General features: G+C 45.3%; 1 protein-coding gene across 2 annotated transcripts in view; it reads right to left on the bottom strand.

The window, feature by feature from the left end:
• The window catches only part of LOC138515683 (GLIPR1-like protein 1), a 581663-nt gene that overhangs the window by 356467 nt on the left and 206355 nt on the right, over positions 1–18841 (bottom strand). Inside the window, exon 2 of one of the 2 annotated variants that reach the window (XM_069630354.1) lies at positions 853–1092. The exons of the other annotated variant lie outside the window; for it this stretch is intronic. Within the exon in view, the coding sequence (XP_069486455.1) occupies positions 853–1092 (240 nt within the window). The remainder of the gene's footprint in view (positions 1–852; positions 1093–18841) is intronic. 2 annotated transcript variants of the gene reach the window in all.

Raw genomic sequence — 18841 nt, 5'->3', positions numbered from 1 at the left:
GAGGGAGGGCAACGCACTCAGAGCGCGAGGTACACAATTAAAAAACAAAAATCACTTGAAAGGCCAAAGGCAGGCGAGTCCTCCTCCTGCAAGGTGAAAAGGCAGGAAAGGACAATGGTCCGTTGCTATCTCTGCTCTGCCGACAATGAGGCGAGCGTGGAGAGCAGCGACCGTATGACACACCCAATAGCCGCCAGGCAACCAATCAGGGCGGGGAGGAGGCAGGCTGGGAGGCGGGAGGGAAGAGGGAACACAGAAGTGGCTGAGGGGGTGGGGGGAGGGAGGGCAACGTGTTCAGAGTGCGAGGTACACAATTAAAAAACAAAAATCACCTGAAAGGCCAAAGGCAGGCGAGTCCTCCTCCTGCAAGGTGAAAAGGCAGGAAAGGACAACAGTCCGCTGCTATCTCCGCTCTGCCGACAATGAGGGGATATGATTTAGTGCCGTTGGGGCACTCAACCTTAGTGCAATGCGGCAACGTTAAGATTAGCACAAGATGGCTGCACCCGACTCCTTGTTTTCGCATGGGTCAAAATGAGGAAAACTAAGGTAAGATGCATAGGAACCATTTTTACAATAGATCACTGTATGCTAAAAAAAACACATGCTCGAACGATCGGAACAATAATATTTTTGAGCACACTATCCCTTTAATGCGGAGCATACAAAGTACATTTAGGCTACTGAAAAAAACCTATTATATTAACATATCACAGTGGCTAAAATCAATAAATGTTCAAATGATTTTGAAATATCTAATACTCATACAAGAAATGCAATAAGTCGAAAAAATGTATTATACAATAACTATTGGATTAAAGAAACTGTTCTTCACTGTGAAACTTTACATACCTGTGTGTAGTGACCGCATACTTCGCTGCATGCTTGAGTAGAATAAGTGTAAAATCTTGTCTCATTATACCATGACTCAGAAGCGACAATCAATGTACCGGGAGGCCCAAGCCAAATGTTCTCCCCAACAACTTTAAAAACAGGGTGCAACTTATGTGGATTGCCCAGGTCTGGATTGTGGCCAAAAACACATTTTTCTACATATGCTTTGGCAATTTCTGATAGCTTTAAGTCCCAGGTCTGAAAATGTGAAAAGAAAAATCAACAATTATATTTAATGACAGGTTTGCAGAGGAGTATTTCCACTTACACATTGAGAATGTTGAATGGAAGAAAAGTAAGTTACTTGCAACTGTGGCTGTAATACCACCCAACAGTAATAGCATTAGTGCCCAGCGCTCAGGCGGTATTACCGTCGGATCACGGGTTGGGCGTTAACTGTAAATCCAATGGGGAATCTTCAATGCTAATACTGCCCGCTAATACAGCTAGCGGTAATACAATGCGATAAATAGGATTTTCACCTCCAGAAAAAATCTGGAGGTAAAACCGCCCATTTAGCGTCCAACTCGTTATAGGGTCAGCCCTTAAATGCGGTGCTAATACAGTTACTGCCGTATTTAAGAGCTACAGCCGAACTCGTGATGAGGCCATTTGGGCCACATCACAAGTTGGGCAGTATCCTGACTGGGATACCACCCATCTTTATTTGCATTATCGCCCACCCGTCCGACAGTATAAACGCCGGATCATGGGTCGGGCGGTAAACGTTCGGTGCAATTACCACCGGCAGTATTACCATGCAGTAATTATGCTGACAATCAGCATTTTTCCGGCATGTTTACCCACAGCTCTGAGCCGGGGGTAAACACACCATACCTATGATTGAGCAGACCCTTAAATGCAGCAGTAACCCCGTAACCACTGCATTTAAGGGCTACCACCGAACTCGTGATGAGGCCCATTTTCTTTAAATTGGATGAGTTGGAATACCAGAGGTGTTAACTCATGTATTAATCATTTGGAGGTCAATGTACAAGTTACCCCTGCTAACGTTCTTTTGACTGGATGTTTCGCCCATGTATTACTCTTCTTTGACAGTTGTTGTCCAGCTTCAGCTGCTGGAATTTATTTTCGGCAGTGGGCGCTGTTCGTCGATTGGGTCAAGTCGATGTCCCTCGAAGGCCTCAGTTGAGGATGATATCATCGAAGGCATATATAGCATGTGCAGCGCCTGTTGGCATCAGTTCTGTTTTTCCCTCCTCTTGCAGCAGAGATACCCGTAAAACACGGGAGTGACCATACTCAGCCTTGATAAAACGGAAGCTCTAATAGCATGGGAAATTCTACTGCGGGATAGGATGGGAGGGCGATGAGGAATACATGGGAGGAACATCCAGTCGAAAGAACGTTACCAGGGGTAAGTACCTTGTTCTTCGAATGGACTGAGTCCTCCCAAGTATTCCTCATCTTTCACAGACTCCCAAATCATTATTATGTTTTCAGGGAGGAAGTAGAATTGGAATTCATACATTTTCATGAATAGAATGAAGTACTGCCTTGCTAAAAGAACCATCCTGGCCAAGGGAGTAATCCAGGGAATAATGTTTAGTGAACGTGTGTATGGAGGACCAGATTGCTGCTTCACAAATTTTTCTGATTGGTACGCCCATCTGAAGAGCCGTAGATGTAGCCATGCCCCTGGTGCAATGAGCTCTTAAACCTTCAAGAGGGTCTTTACCAGCAAGCCTGTAACATTCTGATATAGTGAGAATTATTCACCTAGACATGGTCTGTTTGGAAACAGCCTGACCTAGCTTGTGTCCTGTGTATCCGACAAAAAGTTAGTCATCAACTCTCAATTTAGACATTCTGGAGATGTAAAAGCTTAACGCTCCAAGGGTCCAACCTATGGAGTCTTTCCTCTTCCTTACCAGGATGAGGATGAGGAGGAGGATAGAAGAAAGGAAGGATGATTTTCTGATTCAAATGAAAGTCCAAAATGATCTTGGGCAAAAAGGAGATTTTGACCCTTAAAACAACCCTGGCCTTGTAGAAGGTGGTAAAGGGTGGCTTGGATGAAAGTGCCTGCAACTTGCTCACTCTACGGGCTGATGTCAGAGCTACCAATAGGATTGTCTTAAAGGTTAATAACCTTAACAGACATGTCTGTATAGGTTCAGATGGAGCACACATTAGGAATTTTAGAACCAGATCTAGGTCCCAAACCGGAACCTGCAAAGGAGATGGAGGGAACACATTAGTGAGCCCCTTTAGGAATTGAGTCACCAGTGGTATTTTGAAATAGGAGCATTTCTCTGACGAGCGCTTAAAGATGGATAGTGCTTCTAAGTAGCCTTTAATAGTACCAATTTGAAGGCCCAAATTAGCTAAGGATAGAAGAAAGGATAAAAATTCAGGGGTCTTACATTCTTTTCCCTGCACAAGTTGCAAAACGTATTCCAAGGGCAACGGTACAAATACTTTGTTGCTGGTCTTCTGGCCGAAAACACCACCTCCATTACGTCATCCAGGAGGTCCCAGTCCTTGTATCTCAGCCTTTCAGATACCAAGCGTGAAGGATGAGAGTCTTGACCTCGGTATGGAGAACCTGACCTCCCTCTCGCGAGAGAAGGTCCTCTCTTTGTGGAAGACGAATCGGAGGACAGATGGACATATGCAGGAGGTCCGGGTACCATGTCCTCCTAGCCCAATCCGGGGCAATTAGGATCATGTATTTCTGAAACCTTCTCAGCTTCAACTCATTTTCAGGCTGCCCTCTGCCACCTCCTCTCCCTCTCTCATCTCTGATTGCCTAACTGCCATTCAAGATTGGTCTGCCGCTAATGATCTTTGTCTGAATGCCAGCAAGACGGAGATCCTCCTCATCGGCACATATTCACCATCCTTTCCTCTCACTCTCTGGCCGGCCTCCCTTGGCCCTCCTCCTACCCCCACCTGCGAGGCTAAGAACCTCGGGGTCATCTTTGACTCCACCCTTTCCTTCTCCGCCCACATCTCTGATGTCTCTAAAAAGTCAAATTTCCGACTGCTCGTCCTCAGAGGTACTCTGCCTTTCCTCTCCTTCCCCCAGAAGCTCATGGTATCCCAAGTTCTAGTTCTCTCTAGCTTGGACTATTGTAACAGCCTCTTTCTAAATCTACCTGCCTCTACTCACTGCCCTCTGCAACTAATCCAGAACAGGACTGCGAGACTTGTCCTTGGCTTCAAGCCCTTGGATCGTATCTCTCCAGCTCTGAAATCTCTCCACTGGCTTCCAGTGGATGCAAGGACTACATTCAAAACCCTCTGCATTGTCCACAAGGCTTTCTGGGGCCTGGGTCCAAAATACCTTCAGCTATCCTTCGGCAAATACCTCCCCACTCCAGCTCTTCGCTCCTCTACCTCCAACTCCCTCAGGGTCAGTCGTTTTTCAAAGAAACGAGCTGGGGTAGATCTCTGTCTTCGGCTGGGGCCTCACTCTGGAATAGCCACCCTGCCACTCTACAACTTGAGGAGAACCATCTCCGGTTCCGGAAGCACCTCAAGACCTTCCTCTTTTCTTCTGCCTTTGCTCCTCCTCTCCCCTGCTGATCTGTTCTCTCTTGGCACAGTGCACCTGGTCACCCTCTGTCCTTTGGGCCCAGGTACTGCTCACCCTGCCACCCTCCCGCACTGCCTCCGGGCCACCCCTTGCACTGGGGTCTGTATCTGTACCCATACAGCCCCCCCCCCCCTTTTCTTCCTGCACTTATCAGACCTACCCTGTCTGATGCCTTAAACCTAGCACTTGCAAATTGCTGGCTGCATTACCACTGTTTGTTGCCTTTATTATTTATTGTTATTTATCTGTTTCTCCTCTGCTTCGCACTTTCCACCTCTCCCTCTTCCATGCACTTTCCCCCCCCCCTCTCCCATGCACTTGTGCGTTCTCAATGTCACTGGGCCTAGTAAGATTGCTGTTTTGTTCTCCCCTGCTCCCCTCCCTTGCCTTGTCGCGCTCTGAAACACTTGTGTACGAACGCAATAGAAATAAAATATTAATCAATCAATCAAAGCCTCATAATCACGTGAACAATGACGGGGACTGGAAGAAACGTATACAGGAGTGGAAACTCACAGTCCACTACGAACGCGTCTCCTAGAGCTCCTCTAGGGGGAAATTCTCTGGAGCAATATCTTTTGCATTTCTGGTTAACCTCGGTCGCAAATAGATCTACCTGAGGGGTTCCCCAAAGGGAAAGTTCCCTTGAAGGACTTCCTGAGCTAGTTCCCACTCGTGGAAGACTGTGCTCTGCCTGCTCAGAGTGTCCGCTGCCGTGTTCTCCTCTACGGCTAGGTGAACTGCCGATAGGGAAATTCCTTCTGGAATTGCCCAGTACCACAGCTGCATTGCCTCTCTGCACAGTGGTAGTAACCCTACACCGCCTCTTTTGTTGTAATGCATGGCCACTCTGTTGTCCGTCATTATCAGGACATTATTTCCCCGCACAGAGGGCAGAAAGGCCTTCAGCGCTAGTCTGATTGCCCTTAGCTCCAAAATATTGATGTGTAGTACATGGAAGGAGAGGTCCTTGAGACCCCCACCCCTCCATTTCAATCCACGTACAGATTATGATTTGTCCACCGGCCACCCATGCGCCTTTGGCCAGGGATGCGGGATGGCTGCGGGACGACCCATATGCATGCTCACAGTGGCCAGAAAGCTGATCCCAGACTCCATTTTGTACCTCCACCAGACTCCATTTTGTACATGGTACCACAGGCCTCATAGACAAAGGTTGCCTGCAGAGCTGCAGCTCTCCCCTCGAGATCGCGCACAGCGAGCCAGGCATCTCCCTCACCCTCCTCCCCTCTGCTTCCCTGCAGAAGGCCTGTTCCCACGGGAGACTAGGCGCGAACAAGCTACATGACAAGCACTGTGGCCCTCATTCCGAGGTTGGTGGTAGTCATAGCGCTATTTGCGCCATGACTACCACCAATAACGGTACTGTGTCCGGAATGGTGAAATGAGGACTTACCGGTCCAGTCAGACCTTGGCAGGGCCGGTAAGTCCCCATTCACCAAACCATTCCCCATTCCCATTTGAGCCCCCATAGGGCTCAATGGGAATGGGGAGGGCGCAAATAGTGACCAGGCGTTAAGGAAGGGACCCGCTAAGGGACCTCGTAGTAGGGCGGTAAGGGATTACCATCACGGGTCTCCTTACCGGTGCCCGGTATCCCGTACCACCCTACTCGGGATGAGGGCCTGTATCTTTCACCTTCCGCAGTTCTTTGCTGACCTGTGAATGACCGGGCAAAGGCTTGGGTTTGAGGAAAACAATGAATCTCCACAAACATGCCCCGTCCCCTTGCAGACCCCACATTCATGACATACACTGCGGATAACCCCCCAACCTTGTTCTCTGTATGAAGTAACAGATACAGACCCTACGCCTGTGTGCCACTCTGTTTCACCCACACTGCTAGATCCCGCTGCAAAGGTTATAAATCCCCCCCCAGTAGAAATGTATGAAGGGGCTGATTCTAGGAAACAAAACAAGAAGATCTTTACCTATTTTACTGCACACAAAGCTATTGGTCATATGTCTAGGCTCCATACTGTTGAACGAATCTTGCACTTTGAAAAACACTCACACTAATGTATGATATGTCAATTTACCTGTTCAATATAATGCAAGGTACACGATCCAGGTGCTCACTGGCTTTTCAAATATACGGGTGTTCACAGACATGCTCAACTTGCATACGGGTCGAAAATGTATATAATACAAGACGGTAAAGCCACAAGACTGTGGTAGATAGAATTTACTTTGTAACATGGTGCTCATGATAAACGTAAATGGGTGACCTATATTATGATCATAGTTCACATATTATTCGATGTACCTACACCTACACTAGCCTAATTCTACCTCATATTCTAATGATTCGTATGTAACCCAGTAAGATAGACCGGCTACAGGCAACAGGGCTCTCTCTCCCTTCTCCTGCAGCGCCGCGCACTCAGCCCCCACCTTCCTCCCCCCTCCGGTTGGGCTGACAGCTAAAGGCCCTTGTTTCACTGACGATGCGATGGTACTAATGTAACCCATCACCCTTCCGCTGAGCTTCTACCAAGTATCCACACTCCCACAAGCCCCCTGACCTGCGATGGCACCATAAACTTGCTCCGTACCCCCAGGCTCTGGATAAAGAAATATGGGCAGCAGGCCTCCCCACCGCTTTTTTGATGTACTGACTATGTGCCCTCTGACTAGGTAGTATCCCAGCTCCCCCCAACCCCGACTGACCATGGTGGCAATATATTTAGTCTTGTACTAACATACCATAAAGATGTCCCTCACTAGATCTAAACGTAGAAGAGTGATAGAGGTATCCCTGAAATGTGCCCCCTGATAAGCCACCTTAACCCGTGAAACAGTCCATTTATTGTATAGTATCTTTATGGTGATGAAGCACGAACACCTAGTCTTGTGATGTTAGAATAACAATTTGTAGGATTTACAGGGCATTATTAATTATAGTTAACACTGAATGAGTATGCATGGCCACAAGGGCAAATGTTAGTACAGCCCAGATGTATCAATTAAACATCGCCCGAGCCAGCGCTCCATCCCGACAAGTCCAGCTGACCTACAAGCATCACTGTGACGTGGAACCTCGCCAATCCTGAAGCTTCAACCCTACACATTCTATACTGTGTACTCCCCATTACCCAATCTCATCGACTCATGTATCCCCTAGTTCCCACGTCATAGGTGACGTGGTTTTGTAACAAAAGGAAGATGTTTTCTGATGTTTGGCAGAGCGCTCTGAGTTTGCAGAGTTCTCTGCTTGCCCTATTTTGGTTTTGGATAAACTTTACTTTTTATCTTCACCCGCACTTGGTCCTAGTCTCATTCCCTCCTGGGTTCTGTCCGTTATTGACTCTCATTGGGGAGTTTGGTATTGTATTTTTGGGGATTCTTACTTTCAAGTGGTGACCCCGGGACGTGATTTGTCCCTTCATTCCTTTTGGCACGAGACGTCCCCGGCCACAGCGGAGACCCAGGGTGCGCCCCCTCAATAGAGCTGCCCACCTACGGCAACCGGTACACTTAGACGTGCGCACGCAGTAGGGCGAGAGGGTACGGGTTCCACTTTGCAAAAACCACCATACCGCTCGCCGGTGGCGGCCATTGAGTGCGGGGCAGCGCCTGTACAGACTGGGTCCAGAGGGTCTTGGATCAAGACGGACACGTGAGTAACATGTGCGAGCGATGCTATAGGAAGTTAGAGAGGGGATATAGGTGTAGTATACGGAGTCAGATGAAGGGAAGGGGGGCTAAATGAGAGTAAAGGGAAAAATAGCTAAAGGAGGTCTTGTGGGTCTAATATATTCTTTCTCTACTTTCTGCATATGGCCATTAGGACAGACAGGTTAAGGAGATTACAAGGTGAAAGAGGAATACGGGAACCTAGCTCCGCGAGGGGGTGGAAGGCGGTGCGCATAGTGCTATCTTGACTAGTGCTGGGAGTAAAAGGAGAAAATAAGTGGAATCAGTAGGAGTCTCATATAAAGGGAGGCTCGGAGAAGTACAATTTAGAGACGCTTTCTTCTTTTTTTCTTGGGTAAAGGGGACATAGAAAAGAGGACAGAAACGGGAGAAAACAGACTACCAAGGGGTAGATAGCAGGGATGAGAGGGGACAGGCAGGAAGATTTGTGTTAAGTGTTATATGTGATATGTCTTTTCTTTAATGTCATGTGAGTGTCTTATTGTGTTTGTTGCAACTAGTGTCCACAGACAAGCCGTGGAAGAATAGGTACTGCATTACTGATCTGCATATTTTTAGACTAAGTGTGACCAATTGAAGATAGATTTTGAATACTGTAACGCAAAATTGATATACTGGGCACAAAACACTATAGTATTGTGAAAATTGCATTACTACAATACGAGACAGAATGGGTGCAGAAAAACCACTAGCTCACATTTGTCAGATTTTGCCAGGTTTACCCTGAGAGGATTACAAAATACCATGATCAATGGATTACAGAGTTAAAAGGGCAAGGGCTACCTCAGGTGTGGCCCAAAGGAGGATCATTTGTCAAGAATGTACTGGACATGGTTGCCACATGTCTATATATGAAATACAAAGGCAAACAGTACCACAATAGAAGAGAGATATTAGATTTATGGATGCTCTTCGAAGAAGTGCCTCCAATCAAATGTAAAGAACCAATCAAAGAACAGGTCTCATCTCCTCTGGCAGTAGGGAATAGTGGGAAGGAAGGGGAAGAGAAGGGAGGTCAAATAGAAGTTGCACGATTGTATCCCCTCCTGCCAAAACCAGTCCCCGCCGAAGGGTACAGCGACCCAGTATATGTGTCAAAACCTACGCCTCCATACACAACCTTCTCCCCTTGACAAAACAGGAAGTGGCATCAAATAGCATTGTTCCTAAATCACAAAATTACTGTGAATCCAAGCAGACGTCCAAGGCCAAATGATAATATGTTATTGTATAGCACTTACGCTTAAGCTCTTTTTTATAGAACAAATATGCATACAATATCACCCAACCTGTGTTGGTACTCATTTATCGACATAAGAAGGATGAAAGGCTTTTTGAAAAAAAAAAAAAAAAAAGAATTGAAAAAATATATCTTTTTAAAAAATATATTTGTATTACAAACTGGCCCAGGTATGGCCAGAAACCGGCCCCCACTCCCCAGGGACGATTTCAGCCCGGCCAGGGGCCGAAAGGCCAAGGGACCAATCCGACCCTGACCCACAGCACCTCCCCTATACGAGTGTCTGAGATCGGGTAGACAGGTGAGTACCCCAGCAATAGATATTTGAACATTCACACAGGACTTGGACTCGAGGTTAACAATGGCCCGGAATGAAATATCCCGAAAGAGATATATCTGAGCAAGGAGGGTCAGACACCTCCAGACTAGAACAGACACAAATGTCACAGTCACTTGACAGGTCGACGGAAGAAGGATGGAAGAAGGGGGAGACCCTGTTCCGAATAAATGACACACCTACGAGAATAATAGAGGTAGGTCAGGAAGCAAATGAGGGGGAGGCGGAAGGAGGGGGCATGACATCAGACAGAGAGGAGGAATTTTGGTGCGACATAGTAGAAGAAGAACAGGGGGAAAGAAGACTGTGAATCGCAGCAGGTGGGGCATCAGCGGGGATAGGACAGAGACCTTTGGGAAGGGCAATGGAAGAAGAGTGGAACGGGAGGTTGAGAAACAGAATGGGGCGAATGGCAATATTGGGCAGAAAGGGAATGAAGGTAAGTACCTAGAAGACAGCAAAAAGCAAGCTGCAATTCCCACTGATACACAGGGGGGGAGGAAGACCTAATTATATCCCCTGTGCCCAAATGGATAAGGCAAATATACTGAAATTGTTGCCCCCGCTTTCCGGAGGAGCAAGCAAATGGATCTATGCATTTGAGAATAAAACTGGCGGATTCTCCCTGGCAATAGGTGACATCAAAAGTTTATTAGTATCTGCAGTAGGTGACCAAGCAGACAGGGTCTGGGCAAAAAATGTTTATTATTTATACGTGGGGTTTTGTTCTGGTAGCAGCTTTTTGACCCAGCTCCTGTTGCTCTGGTGTCGCGCTAGTGTGTTGTTTTAGGGAAGGACCAATCCCCTCCTTCCCTTGGTTGCAAGGTAAACAAGGTTGATACACACTTTGACTGCGCCACCTCCGTTATTCCTTGAAAGAAATGTGTGGTCACTCTCACTTTGGTGATGTTGGAGCAAGTTTATTAATGGTTTGCTCACATTGCCCATTAATTGTTGTTGACACGTGTTTCAGCCTCTCAAGAGCCTTTTTCAAAACAAAAACTTATTTAAGGGCAAATTATTTGCTAAATAATACTTTCTATCTGTATATTTCACAGATGACACAATCAAAATAACACACATATCATGAGTAAATATACGTATACAGATGTACATAATACCATGTATTAGTTTGTGAAACAAAAAAATGAAAAAATGTTTTGGAAGAGAAAGGAAGATAGGAAAAAGAGAGAAAAGAGAAAAAATGGTGAAAATAAAATAACAATGAGCTTTGAAAAAATGTACACATGATTCAACCTCATGATTCCATTATATTCAAAATTCAAAAAGCTTATTTAACCAAATTTTCCGCAATATTTATCTTCATTCCGTAATTCTACATCGCTATACCATAGTATGTCCTTAAATAGTTCAGATTCAAATATTCTTAGCCTTGCCGTTAAATAAACCATTGTACACCTGCACATTCCTATCACTTCCCCGCATCATTCCGTACCATATTTGGTAGATTGTCCAGTGTAGTTAACGACTTACTAAAGCTGTCCCCGTGCATGTACACATGTAAAATATAATTAAATAACCTGATTGCGCAACCTCTGTTACATTTCCTTGTTTTTAATTATAATTGATAACCGTTTGGCAAAATAAATTATATATAATTTGTGGCTTACCGGAATTCCATCTAAAAAAAATCATGGGTTAATCCCTGTGAAATAAAGCAAAGCACGTATGTGTTTAACTACTGATAACTTAAACTCATGTAATTCTTTCTGTTACCCGTTCCCCCGCCCTTTCTTAACTTGCTTATGGGCTCGAAAACTACGGCCGTAATCCCTATCTCTATGGGCCCGTTTGTCTGTTTAAACGTATCTCCTTTGGCACATACTATACCAGGGCGCGGAGTGCGGACATGTAAAACCGTCCTGCAGTCATCGCTCACCTTCGTTATCTGCGTTCTGCCTGTGTTCCTCGGGTCGGCGTGTGCACTGTTGGAAAACAGTGTCTTCCGCGCACAGAGATGTTTATCTGTTGCCATACCAACCTTCATAGTTAGTCTCTTGTTGCTGTTACCTGCGCCGTGTTTACGGCGGACATCTTGTAACAGTGCTTCCAATCTGCATTAATCAATATATGTGCTCGATTTATGCCAATTACAAACCTCCTATATTGTATATTAATTCCATAACCTGTCTGGTTTTATAAATGAGTTTAAAACTCATATTGGCATAGTAAAGGAACTCGAATATTGTTGTTAATATGATTATAGTGCTACGTTTGTCAAGATGTTGCACAATAAGTATCATTTCTCTGATTAATAGTCTAATAATCCGCAATCCCTAAACATAATGTTGTAGTGTAACTTGGATTATGTAAACGTATTTAAGAAGTTGTGTTACACCTCTTGTTTGTTTAGAACCTCAGTGGGTGTTAAGCCACGGCAAAGAAACAATTTAATCATAGTACAAATGAGTTCAAATTGGATTCCTTTTAGTGTTTGTCAACAAGGTGTTTACACTTACTGTTCATGGTTCCTAGGTTATCTCTGCAACCATCAAATTTGTGGGACCCCGCCTGTATCATAATTACATTCCAATAATCATCTGTACATTACATTAGGACAATATCATTCCGTTCCCCATAACTGGATTAATTGAAAAATGCATTAAATCTCCCACACAATCGCATGCATATTTTATAAACGTTGCTATCATAAAAAATGCACCATCTCATTGTCCTTGTTTAATCCAAAATCAATAGCTCTACATTTACAAATAATTCTTACATGAAGATCTTAGAAATATCGACACGAAGAGCACAATCATTAAATATGTAGACAATATCTTGATATCTGGGAAGAAAGAGGAGGAATGCAGGCAAGATCCTGTGACATTATTAACACTGCTGGCACACAAAGGCTACAAAGTGGACAAGGTCAAATTACAATATTGTTTAACAGAAGTGTTTTATTTGGGTCAGTTAATATCTAAGGATGGCAAGAGAATAATCCCCAACAGAGTATCAGCAATGCAAGCCGTGAACGAACCTAGGCCGGTGAAGGAAATGCAGAAATTGCTTGGCATGTGCAATTACTGCCGTGCATGGATCTCAGAATACGCAGAGTACACAAAACCACTTTTACAGGGACTAAAGGAAGCACAGAGGGAGAACATAGCAATACAATGGACATAAGACATGCACACTGCCTTCAATACATTGAAAGAACTGATATCGACAGCACCCAGATTATGAGCGCATATTTCATTTATTTTCGCATTGCAATGGGACACTAATGACAGCAGTATTGACACAAAAACATCATTGGTCCACAAGCCTCTGGCATATTACAGTGGTATGCTAGACGCAGTAATAAAAGGACACTTCGCTTGCGAACAAGCTCTCGCAGCCGCTGCGTTCGCCATTGAAAATAGTGCAATTGTGATGGGATGTTCCGTGACATTGTACATGGAACATTCACTTTTCGCAATATCAGAAAGGTCAAAGAGTACACTGACTACACAGAGAGCCACAGCATACGAGATAATACTCTCAAGCGCAAATACACACATAGTGAGATGTAAAACAGTAAACCCAGCCACTTTCCTCACAGAAGCACGCACGGTGGAAGACATGCAAACACACGATTGTGCCACATACAGAGGGGAAGATGATGGTACACCAACCGCCAGTGAGGATGCACTGACCGAAGGAGAAGTTTACTTCATAGATGGGTCAGCGTCAATAAATACTGAAACAGGAGAAAAGCACGTTGGGTGGCTGTGGTATGCCTAGAAGAAGAGGAGTACGAAGTGATAGTGCAGAAATGGTTGCCCACTCAATTTTCAGCACAGGCAGCAGAACTAGTAGCACTAATTGAAGCATTACACATGGGAAGAGGATGTGCAGTGACAATATACACAGACTCTATATACATAACTACAACAGTACATGGAGGGTTGGAATGCTGGGGGAGGAGGGGATTTCGGAGATGTCCAGTGCAACACGCTGAATTGTTGGCAGAACTAATTGAAACATTGAAAGAACCAACGGTAGTGGCATTAGTGAAATGCCAGGCCCATACCAACAATAATGATGTCATCTCGTTAGGGAACGCGGCAGCAGACATTGCCGCCAAAGAAGCGTCATACCTAGTTAAAGAAACTACAGTTGAGTACCTCCTACAAAAACATGTAGAAGACGAACAGAGGTAGCAATACAACTGCATGCCAATTTCACAAATATTACAGTTGCAACAAGAGGTGTGAGACGAGGAAAGTTATGGGAAAAGAGGGGATGTAGCCAGTCATCCACATATCTTCTCTGGCGACAAAACAACACAGGTAAAGTTGTAATGTCTCAGAAACTACTAGAAATAGCTTTCCAACAACTTCATTTTCCAACTGACAATGCCAAACAACATATAGCAGTGAAGATTCAGGAAAATTGGTTCGTTCCAGGATTGCAAGAGCAAATATCCAAATTGCCCGTGGAATGTACTGCATGCCAAATATACAATTCAGGGATGACGGTAACAACACTACGAGGAACACTACCCAGGCCACAAATGTATTTTTCTTATCTTATTCGTAAGAGAGGGGCAAACAATGTGGAGGGACTTATTCCCCGATCAACTTCAAGTTATATTTAAGTTTTTATATTTTATATATGCTGTGGATTTCGAAGAAAACACAAGTTGTACCTGCATTGAAAGGTGCCAAGTGTTCACAAAGTTTGGATGTGTGCTTCATAACAGACCCTGGCTATACAGTGCAATCCTTTATCATACACCAGTCCTATATTCCTGCTTTTAATGACTGATAAATGGAGAACATACAATTCTGGCACTAGTACAGTTGTTAATATGCAAATACAACACCCTAAGCCTAAAGGGAAATAAATACAGCCTGCAGGAATACTGAAAACTTGAGGGTTCCTGCCATTTGAATGTTGTTATTGTAACCATGTTGTTTAAGTGTCCTTACCATTTTGGATTAGGCCTTGTTTCTGCCGCATCCAAGAGAATTTTTTAAGTTGCTGAGTACGTGGCTGGATAGCAAGGCAGCACACATATTATTAATATTGGTTATTGTTTCAAAGATGAGGTTCCTGTTATACTTTCTCATGAAGCTCTTCCCAGGGAATCTGAGTACATGGACTAGTAACAAGATATGTCTTTAGTCAGATGGAAATACAATATATGCAAAAGACGTGTCTGGGTGTGAACTAGGCCTTGGTTTGAGGCCCTGCCAAAATACTGAATCAGGCTTCGGATCTACAGCCCTCTAGTGAAGTCTTAGGACCGCCGGGTTTGTGGCAGAGCGGCTTGGTAGTACAAATAATACAAGAAATCACTTCTCAAAAGTCAGTCTGTTACATGTTTTTTTTTTTTTTTAATGAGGATCTCTCTTTCCCGAAACGTGATGAACATCCTGAAAACGAACAGTTTCTGTGATTGGCGTAGCTAGAAGAATCAATAATGGGACAGCAACATGCATCAATGTGATAGTTGCAAAGATATGCTTCACACTGAGGAAACTGCAAGGTCTGGGAACGGTCTACGGTGCCAAAATGTCTGTTGTCATGGGAAAGGATGTTGGTGTATATACTATTGTGGCCATGGGGTGCTGATTTCACTTTTTACTAATTGCCATATTAGGTCATATCAGGTGTAATGTACTAACCAATGGAGTAGGCTAATATATTTTGTATAGTACGTTGTATATGTTGTTCTTTAGGTTAGTAGATGGCGAGTGCCAGTAACACAATAGGGATTTACATCTTCAGGATATATTGTAATTTTGTGTTTTTGTGTATAAATACAGAGGTCCAATGTTCCCAGCCTTTTGGTGGATAATTGCATGCATTAAAGAGCGGTTTGTCCTGCAATTTGTGCACCTCATTATTGTTTCCTGGATTTCTTGAGAGTCAAACAACAGGTGACCTGCCAACGTGATCTCGAGTGCCTCCCCGCTGCCCACCGAGAACACTGAGAACACTGGAGTCCCCCTTGCTGCACATCCTGGTCCGTTGAGCATGCCTTCAGGGAGCGGTAAGTGTTTTGGGATTTTTTTTTTTTACCAGAAGAAATAAGAAAAACCATACAGAAATGAAGTCACTCTACAGTCTTTGGTCCGGGAAGATTGTGTAATGGGGTACTCAAAAGTGACCCAGACCTCTGAGCAATAATTCTTTGCAGAGTGTTCAAAACTGCAGTTGCTCGTAAAATGTTCCCAGACTGATGGCACACGGCAAACGTGGTGCCCATTTCCAAAAAGGGGGTTAAAAACAATCAATTGAATTACAGACCCATAGACCTTCAGTCTTTAATATTTAATATTAACAGCGCTCAGGGCATGGGCAAACACCTTTGGTATCTTGAAGCCAAATCAAATTGGCTTTCATAATGTGGTGGTGACAACTCAGCCACCTCCAGCAGAGAGTAAGGGGAAAGCAAACCCCAGAGGAATATGCAGTTGTGATTGTCTTGTCAATGGCATTTGACAGGGTAGATTGTAACTTGCTTCAGAAAAAAAAAAAGTGGGGTAGCCCAAAAAATCTGTTGGCATTTTTAGTTGACTTACACTCTGATTCAACTTTACGAGTCAGAAAGGGTCCGCGCAGCCAGGTGACATCACCGATACAAGCCAAAAAATGGACTACGCAAAGGATGCACTCTGGCGCTCATGTTATTGAATCTTTTTTGTCTGACCTTGAAGCAGACTTGGCAGAATCTTCTTTGTCCCCCCTAACACTATGGGAATCGAATGTTTTGGGTCTCCCCCTACACTGATGACATGTCATTATTAGATCCTACCAGGGTAGGAATCCAGCGATTCCTTTGGTCATTATGCTATGGGAAATACCCTGACTAGTAACATCTCAAAATCTGAAATGCTGGCGATTCATTCGGGGCGCAGAAATGTGTCTACTAGTTGGTATCTTAACTCAATTAACATCGAAGAAGTGTGCCATGTGAAATATTTGGGAATTTAACATCTAAGGCGGAAAGAAAAGAACAATGTTAATCGAGATAGAAAGTGGTGCCAACAGTGTGTTATGGCTTAGAAATGTTTCATGAACTAACAAAATGTATTGGGCTTACCAAGATCAGTTCCGATGTCGATTATTAGACATGAATTAGGCCTAAACTCAATAAACTATCAAATCTGCTGTAATAGAGCCCCTCTATGTGAGATATTTGCCACACACTGCGGCCCTCTATATTTGCCACACACTGCGGCCCTCTATATTTGCCCTACACTGCGGCCCTCTATATTTGCCACACACTGCGGCCCTCTATATTTGCCCTACACTGCGGCCCTCTATATTTGCCCTACACTGCGGCCCTCTATATTTGCCACACACTGCGGCCCTCTATATTTGCCACACACTGCGGCCCTCTATATTTGCCATACACTGCGGCCCTCTATATTTGCCACACACTGCGGCCCTCTATATTTGCCACACACTGCGGCCCTCTATATTTGCCATACACTGCGGCCCTCTATATTTGCCCTACACTGCGGCCCTCTATATTTGCCCTACACTGCGGCCCTCTATATTTGCCACACACTGCGGCCCTCTATATTTGCCACACACTGCGGCCCTCTATATTTGCCACACACTGCGGCCCTCTATATTTGCCCTACACTGCGGCCCTCTATATTTGCCACACACTTCGGCCCTCTATATTTGCCCTACACTGCGGCCCTCTATATTTGCCCTACACTGCGGCCCTCTATATTTGCCACACACTGCGGCCCTCTATATTTGCCACACACTGCGGCCCTCTATATTTGCCCTACACTGCGGCCCTCTATATTTGCCACATACTGCGGCCCTCTATATTTGCCCTACACTGCGGCCCTCTATATTTGCCCTACACTGCGGCCCTCTATATTTGCCACACACTGCGGCCCTCTATATTTGCCACACACTGCGGCCCTCTATATTTGCCATACACTGCGGCCCTCTATATTTGCCCTACACTGCGGCCCTCTATATTTGCCCTACACTGCGGCCCTCTATATTTGCCACACACTGCGGCCCTCTATATTTGCCACACACTGCGGCCCTCTATATTTGCCACACACTGCGGCCCTCTATATTTGCCCTACACTGCGGCCCTCTATATTTGCCACACACTGCGGCCCTCTATATTTGCCACACACTGCGGCCCTCTATATTTGCCCTACACTGCGGCCCTCTATATTTGCCCTACACTGCGGCCCTCTATATTTGCCACACACTGCGGCCCTCTATATTTGCCCTACACTGCGGCCCTCTATATTTGCCCTACACTGCGGCCCTCTATATTTGCCACACACTGCGGCCCTCTATATTTGCCACACACTGCGGCCCTCTATATTTGCCATACACTGCGGCCCTCTATATTTGCCACACACTGCGGCCCTCTATATTTGCCACACACTGCGGCCCTCTATATTTGCCATACACTGCGGCCCTCTATATTTGCCCTACACTGCGGCCCTCTATATTTGCCCTACACTGCGGCCCTCTATATTTGCCACACACTGCGGCCCTCTATATTTGCCACACACTGCGGCCCTCTATATTTGCCACACACTGCGGCCCTCTATATTTGCCCTACACTGCGGCCCTCTATATTTGCCACACACTTCGGCCCTCTATATTTGCCCTACACTGCGGCCCTCTATATTTGCCCTACACTGCGGCCCTCTATATTTGCCACACACTGCGGCCCTCTATATTTGCCACACACTGCGGCCCTCTATATTTGCCCTACACTGCGGCCCTCTATATTTGCCACATACTGCGGCCCTCTATATTTGCCCTACACTGCGGCCCTCTATATTTGCCCTACACTGCGGCCCTCTATATTTGCCACACACTGCGGCCCTCTATATTTGCCACACACTGCGGCCCTCTATATTTGCCATACACTGCGGCCCTCTATATTTGCCCTACACTGCGGCCCTCTATATTTGCCCTACACTGCGGCCCTCTATATTTGCCACACACTGCGGCCCTCTATATTTGCCACACACTGCGGCCCTCTATATTTGCCACACACTGCGGCCCTCTATATTTGCCCTACACTGCGGCCCTCTATATTTGCCACACACTGCGGCCCTCTATATTTGCCACACACTGCGGCCCTCTATATTTGCCCTACACTGCGGCCCTCTAT

Source organism: Ambystoma mexicanum, chromosome 6q (assembly GCF_040938575.1).
Source record: "Ambystoma mexicanum isolate Mex_15411 chromosome 6q, UKY_AmexF1_1, whole genome shotgun sequence".
Taxonomy (NCBI): Eukaryota; Metazoa; Chordata; class Amphibia; order Caudata; family Ambystomatidae; genus Ambystoma; species Ambystoma mexicanum.
Note: the sequence above shows the minus strand (reverse complement) of the source record. Positions and strands in the feature narration are given on the sequence as shown.